The sequence below is a fragment of the Chrysochloris asiatica genome, unplaced genomic scaffold (assembly GCF_000296735.1).
Source record: "Chrysochloris asiatica unplaced genomic scaffold, ChrAsi1.0 scaffold00200, whole genome shotgun sequence".
Lineage (NCBI taxonomy): Eukaryota > Metazoa > Chordata > Mammalia > Afrosoricida > Chrysochloridae > Chrysochloris > Chrysochloris asiatica.
This window is the reverse complement of record NW_006408718.1, coordinates 3,244,221-3,251,927: the sequence shown is the minus strand read 5'-3', so window position 1 is coordinate 3,251,927 and position 7,707 is coordinate 3,244,221. Positions and strand designations below refer to the sequence as shown.

The window sequence follows — 7,707 nt, the reverse complement described above, 5'->3', positions numbered from 1 at the left end:
AGAAACAAGACCTTTACCTCACGCCCTATAAAAAAACCAACTCAGCATGGATTAAAGACCTAAACGTGAATCCCAAAATTATGAAGGTCATCAATGAAAAAATAGGAACAAATGTGAGGGCTCTAATTCAGGGCATACACAAACTACCAAACATTTTGAAAAGTACACAAACAAAAGTAGACAAAATAGATGACTGAGACATACTAAAAATTAAAAAACTTATCTGCATCAAAAGACTTCACCAAAAGAGTAAAATGGGAACATACAGAATGGAAAAAAATCTTTTGCAACGACACATCAGATAAGGGATTCATTTTTAAAATATATAGGAAACTACAACACCTCGTCAAGAAAAAGACAAATAACCCAATTTAAAAATGGGCACAGGACATGAACAAACACTTCACCAAGGAGGAGATCCGGGTAGCGTACAAACATATGAAGAAATGTTCACAATCACTAGCCATTAGAGAGAAGCAAATCAAAACAACAATGAGATATCATCTCACACCAACAATAACTGCAAAGATAAAAAAAGTAGAGAACAATAAATGCTGGCGAGGATGCAGAGAGACTGGGAGCCTCCCACATTGTTGGTGGGATTGTAAACTGGTCCAATCACTCTAGAAAGCAATATGGCGCTTCCTCAGAAGTTTGGAAATAGAAATACTTATGACCCAGCAATTCCTCTACTTGGTATTTACCCACAAGAAATACGAGTCAAAACACGAGTAGATATATGCACACCCATGTTCATAGCAGCGCTATCTACAGCCTAAGAGCCCATCAACTGAAGAATGGATAAACAAACTGTGTGGTACATACACACAATGGAACACAATGCTACCTTGAAGAACAACAAGGAAGCTGCAAGCCACTGCATAATATGGATGAACCTTGAGGACATTATGCTGAGTGAAATTAGTCAGTGACGAAAGGAGAAATACTGCATATAACTATTATTGTAAAAGAGTGAGAAAAAGAACCCACACTGAAAGGGGAAAGAAAAATCATATATATATTTGCTGATCACCAGGATGTATGGATGAGAGGAGGGGTGGGTGGGAGAAGATAGAGCACAGAGTAGGGAACAGACACAGGAAATCTTGGGTGCTTGTGGGGGGAGGTGGGTAATATACAAGGAGGAGGAGAGGAATTGAAGAACAAGGCTGGTGAGAGAACAGTTAGGCAGGTTCGCATGGGCTAAGTGGGGCAGAGGTAAATGACGACGTATGCACAACCTTGGAATAACAGGGCTTCAGGATACAGGGATTGAGGCATGGTTTGAAAGGGTAAAAGAGGGGAATAATGTTAAGATGCTTGGCTGTCTTTTGAATCTTGGTTTCCCTTGCCTACCATTGTAAAATAGATACTTGAGGAGTGGTGGGGGGAAGAAATAGCCAGAAACATCAAAACAGAAAGTTTGTAAGCCCATCTTCAGCCTATAACTGATTGGAATACCTTAAAGGGGGCTAGAAATTGCCCAGTGAAAGAGACCTCCTGTGGAGCTTTTGCATTGTATAAGACCATACATAGAAACCAGAATCTCATCCAAAATTGTCTGAGGTAGGAAATTTCCACCGGAAAGGACAAGCAGACCAGCCTGGAGTGGCTAGAAGATACTTCGTGAAGAAAGACCAGCAGGAAAAATCAGAAATAATGGCAGTATGATTGATTACTACAAGAACAAGTAAGCTGTTCGCCTAGGAGCCATCAGGGCAGGTGGTCGGGTCTCCTCAGAGCAAACTCCCTTCCAAGACTAACACTCAAGGGGAGTCCACGACCAGGCATGTCGTCTGGCTGGTGATGTTTGTCACTGATAGGGGAAAAACAGCAATGAAGTTGGGATCTAAGTCCGACCACATTCAATAGACTTCTGTGAGCCCGGTAGGAGACCTGGATGGCCAGGAGTTACAGCAAGACCCAGGGACTCATGAGCCCAGAGGCAGTGACATGGCCACAGAGGACTAGAACGGAGACTGAAGTGTCCAGCTGATATGAAGTGAGGGAAGATGCACAAGAACATCCTTACTTGCAGATAGTACCCACTTGACTTGGCTTGGATGGCTGGATGATGAGAACTCGAGAAGAAGAAGAAAGAAGAGGAAAGGAAAAAAAAAAGGAGTAACCCACTACAATTTGATGAACTTTATCTATACATATGGATGTTTGTTGTTAAGTGCCGTCAAGTCGGTTCCAACCCATAGCAACCCTGTAAAGGGTTTCCAAGGAGCTACTGGTGAGCTTGAACTGCCAACCTTGCAGTTCAAACGGCTTTGCAGTCTGGCACATTAACCCACAGCACACCAGGACTCCATATGGATGTAGTAGCTCAAAAAAGGGAACAAATCTTTACAGCAAGGATCACTCCCACCCCCTTGCTACACAGGGTTGACAGGGATGGGCTACCTAGACATTGGTTACCCAAAATGGGGGGGCGGGGAGACCTATAAAGGTAAGAAGTGACTGGCTTACAAGATTTCAAGAGGAAGCCTAGTTCCAGGAGGGGCAGGAGAAGGTAGAACCTCCACTGAATGATTTCCAATCTGTTGGGACTGGGGTGGCGAAAGGAAATGGAGACAGGACTCTTGTGGTACAATAGTGAATAATTGTCATCAGGGCTGACTGTGAGAGTAGGAAATACAGAGGTATTTGACAAAAGGAGGGGAATGATTGATTTTGCAGCCCAGGAGTGGATGCCCCTGGGACCATCAAGTGAGATGAGCAGAGAGTGACCCTACCCAGAGAGGCAGTGAGACAGAGACAGAGATGATGACGTGGACAGATGGAGTGTCTGGGGACACGGGACTCAGGAAGGGAGAGGGCCTGTGGGGTGTATCCTTTGATTACTTGATGATGTATGGAGGAGACTAATCATTGCAGTGGAACAAAATACGATAGGATGAATGTAGGACTGGGGTTCTCCCATGTAAACTCACATAATTCACAATAAAAACAAAATAATAATAAAATTCAGGCATATTCATTGGGAAGTTGGAGTGTTAGGAAGGGATGGGTGTAGCCAGAGGTCAAGTCTATAACCTAAGAAACTCTCAGTCAGTTGGTCCTCCCCGGGGTTCCACATCTATACCAACCACTGATCAAAAATATTGAGAGTGGAGATGGGCGGAACAATTAAATGGCCAAATGAATCCCTCAAAGTCTACAAGGGAGCATAAAGTGCTGTTTACATAGCACTATCTTTACATATTGGATTCCTGGTATGGCGCTGTGGGCTAATGCGTCAGACTGCAAAGTTGTTTGAACTGTAAGGTCAGTGGTTCAAGCTTACCAGCTGCTCCTTGGAAACCCTATACAGGGTCGCTATGGGTCGGAATCGACTCAATGGCACTACACAACAACATTTTTACATATATTTTATTAGGTATTATGCGTAATCTAGAAATTATTTAGATTATACAGGAGGATATGCATAGGTTATATGAAAATACTTTGCCATTTTATATAAAGGACTTGAGCATCTTCCAATTTTGATATCCAAGTGGGTCCAGAAACTAATCCCCAGTGGATACTGTTGTTGTTGTTGTTGTTAAGTGCCATCGAGTCGGGTCCGACCCATAGCGACCCTGTACAGGGTTTCCGAGGGTGTAAATCCTTACGGGAGTAGAAAGCCTCATCTTTCTCCCGCGGAGCGACTGGTAGTTTCGAACCGCTGACCTTAAGGTTCGCAGCCCGATTCGTAACCACTACGCTACCAGAGCTCCTTAGTGGATACTGAGGGTCCTCTAATTAGTAACCAGAATTTCCTTTATGAGAATAGTCAGTACTTTCATATTAAAAGTCCAACCATAAATAATGTTTTATGTTCACTAATTTATAAAGTCTTAAAGACAATATTATACTAATTAATATCATTCTTAAATTTAACCATATATGAAGAACGAAATAATCAAACTAGTTTTTCAAACAAAATTAAGTTAAAGAAACAAACAAACAACATGCTAAAAGTAAGCTTTACATGTTGCTAAAGATGTATTAAGTTCCACACAAGAAGTTTTGAAAAGTTTGTGGAAAAATCTCAGTTTTCCATTAACTTTTAGAAACCTCGGATTTCATTAAAGATAACAAAGCGACTCAATTTTTTCTAAAAATGTTACGTGTAATTACAATTTTTAAAATTAAGCATGAGGGAATAGTTACTATGGTAACTCTTTTCCTCAGCAGCAGAAAGGTCACGGGCCTTTCACCACTAAGGGAAAGGTGGATGTATTTTCCTTATCTAAACAATTTAAGACTGGAAACTCTAATGAAAACCACGGTGTAGGCAAGTTCCTTGACAATGAAAGAAAGATTTCAGATTCCATGGATTAACATGACAGGGAACAAAATAAATTAATTAAATGAAGGTCTTGTAAATCTACCTATCAGCTTTCTGAGCTGAGAAAGTAACTAACATTTTGTTGAGAGGCTTAATAGCTGAGATTTAGTATGAAAAATGTATACCTTCTCTATATGGACTTCTTTAATTTCAAGTTGTTCTGTCTCTTTCAATAGGTTTATTTTGATATCTTCTAATGCTTTTATTTCTTCTTTTAGTTTTGATGCCTGATCAAAATCTTGTATAGTAATGCAATTTTCCAATGCTTCTTTTGTCTCAATAAGTTTAACTTTTATTTCAGCCATCTAAATAAAGATACAAATTCTGTTTAAACAGCAAACAAAAATTGGTAAATCTGTAGCAACCTGATAAACAGTATTTATAATCCCAACAACTCCGAATTTAAGTAGACCTGAACAAATACAGATAACAGTTGTAATATGCTGAAACAAATGCGCAAATCTTTCAGATTCGATTTTTCAGACATAATTTAGTAACATTTTAGATACCCTTATATTTTAATACTAAAGCAATAATTTGACTCTGTGTGAACAATTTTCAAACTGTATATAGCATTAGGAAATAACAGATTTACAAAAGTACACTATACTGCAGACATTTCTTTAGTTTAAATGGAATTTACCTTGAGTTCTTTCTTTCTTGCATCAGCTAAGTCCTCATTTACACCAACAGAAACAATGGGTGCCCGAATCTCTGAGATAATTTCTGTAACCTAGTATTAGAAAGGGAGCCTTTTAATTCATGTTCTATATCAGCAAGTGATATCAAACTGCTACATTAAAAAATAACAATGAACACCATGTAATTCCCCAATGTATTGACAAATGAGGAGCTGCAATCTACGGCTCATCTAAAAGTTGATCCCACCATTCAGTACTTTTTCAAAAGAAAAACCTGGCAAACTACGTAAGTAAAGATCGTTGTTAAGTGCCATCAACTCAGTTCCTACTCATAGTGACCCTGTATAGGGTTTCCAAGGAGTGGCTGGTGAGCATGAACCGCCGTCAACCTTGAGGCTCAAATTGACCTTGTATTCCAAAGCAGTAACCCACAGCACCACACCAGTAAAGAGTACAACCACGACAACACCATGGTATATACTCTGAAACACATGAGCGTGTCAGGGCCAACTCGATGGGAGCTATCAACACTGACATATAAAACAAAGTAATTATAAAAATCAAAACAGCACACAGTCTGTAAAAACTTCAAAAAAAAAGATACAATAATTCTGACTTCTTGTATACAAATAAAACTTTTTGAAGGAAAGGTAAATTGACACAGATATTGAAAATGATGTCTGAAAGACAAGAAAAAAAACCCAAACAAACGAATTATGGTGTCTAAGATGAGTCAGACTGCAAAGCCGTTTGAACTGCAAGGTCGGCAGTTCAAGCTCACCAGCTGCTCCTTGGAAACCCTATACTGGGTCACTATGGGTCGGAATTGACTCAATGGCACTAAACAACAACAACAACAAGATGAGACATAATAAACTAAACTCCTCAACCCCCATCCCTGTTCAGCTCCATGTAGGCTAAACACAGACAACTTGAAGTTGCTTTTACATCTTTTAAACTTATGATAGCATAAGACAAGTCTTTCCTGTCACAGCCACTGGCACATCAGACTTGATTCATTCAGGAAAAGTACTTTCTAACTGGAGGAGGGAAGCAGGGGCTAGAAAACCACTTACTGAGAGCAGTGGAAGGGATTTATGTTAAAGCAAAGCAAAAGGGTCTAAACAGAGTATCAGTCAGTCCACAATTAACCTCTCATCTTTAAAAACAATGGGGGGGTAACTTACAATTTGTGTCCTCTTGTTGTCATCTGTAATGATGTGAAGTAATCTCTCAACGAGAAAAGACATGAGGGAAATTGGGGTTGTGGGTAGAGTCAGAATCTCCTGTAAGATGGCCAGCAGTCGTTTTCTGCATTCAAACATAACTATTTTAGTTTAATATCATTGGGACAGTGGTAACAGACCTACTCTCTAATATTTCACCCACTCTGGAAACTTAACTGCATTTGTCTCAATTCTTTCACATGTTTATAACCATAGGTATATAATTTTGTACTTTAGGTCAAACATTCATGTTCTGAAAAAAAAAATTTTATAAATTAAAAATAAACCCAAACCCAAACCAAACCCACTGCTAATGAGTCAATTTCAACTGATAGCGACCCTATGGGACAGAGCAGTCATGCTCCCTAGGGTGTCTGAGACTGAAATCCTTTACGGGAGCAGACAGCCAGATCTTTCTCGGTGAGGAGCAGCGTTTTTTTAAAAACTGACTAATTTTTTAGCATCTCAACATATAACCCACAGAGCTACGAAACTAAAAATAGTTTTCATATATCAACATGATGAAATGACAAACTACCAGAAGTGAATCAAACCTTTTAGATAGTAGTATTAACCCTCTCTGAAATAATAAATAGAAATATTTAACCCAAAAAGTGCAATTTTATTGATTATGAAGAAACTGAACAAAGAGTTCATATATAAACAAAGAGAAATTTTATAGCATGTATAATAGCCAAGTTCTATATTTATATATACGTATGTATTATAAAAGGAAGACATTACAGAATAGGAAATTAGAACAACAAATTAAAACAAGTGTTAATATTTAGATATACCTTCCTCCCTCCTCATTGGTATCCAAAGACTTGATAATTAAAATCAGCTGTTGACCTATGAACTCTTTTGTCATCAAATTTCCAATATAGGCAAAATTACTTCTCTGTTCATCATTCACAACTGGAATGCTCTGAATATAACTACAGCAAGGATTAAAAAAAAGAAGAAGAACCCATTTAGAAACATCAAACAGGAGTTGAATCTCAAGATTAGGTCAGAAGACGGTCTTTTTCATTCATTTAATCTAAACAGAGATGTTTTAGGATGTTATGAACTTTTTGTAAATACAATGACTTGAATCCAATGTACTTAAAATGTACTTGCATGAAAGACTCTATAGGAGATTTTCAAATGATGTAAACACTTTGGTCTCAAAATGGTAATTAAGTATTTCAATGTCACTGGCATTCTTCCAATGATAAAGTTCCAAAAATCTAATAAATCATGAATATTTTCGTCTTCCTCATCATGCCTGATAAATCCAACGTTATGTTTGAAATAATACTAATAGTACTAGTAACTACACTAATACTACTAGTAATTACACATGTAATCCATGAAAACAACGACCTTTTAAAAAACCAGAAAGTTTGGACAGCAGTGTGGGGAGACCTGGGGACTCTTGGGCCCAGAGTCAGTGGCATGGCCACAGAGGACTAAAGTGGAGAGTGAAGCTACCAGCTGATAGGAAGAGAGGGCATAT

General features: G+C 38.7%; 1 protein-coding gene across 1 annotated transcript in view; it reads right to left on the bottom strand.

The window, feature by feature from the left end:
* NCAPG (non-SMC condensin I complex, subunit G) overlaps window positions 1-7,707 on the bottom strand; it is an 82,000-nt gene that overhangs the window by 35,502 nt on the left and 38,791 nt on the right. Inside the window, exons 8-11 of the mRNA XM_006872495.1 lie at window positions 7,004-7,144; window positions 6,168-6,291; window positions 4,983-5,072; window positions 4,465-4,644 (exon numbers count right to left, since the gene is read on the bottom strand). Of these exons, the coding sequence (XP_006872557.1) occupies window positions 4,465-4,644; window positions 4,983-5,072; window positions 6,168-6,291; window positions 7,004-7,144 (535 nt within the window). The remainder of the gene's footprint in view (window positions 1-4,464; window positions 4,645-4,982; window positions 5,073-6,167; window positions 6,292-7,003; window positions 7,145-7,707) is intronic.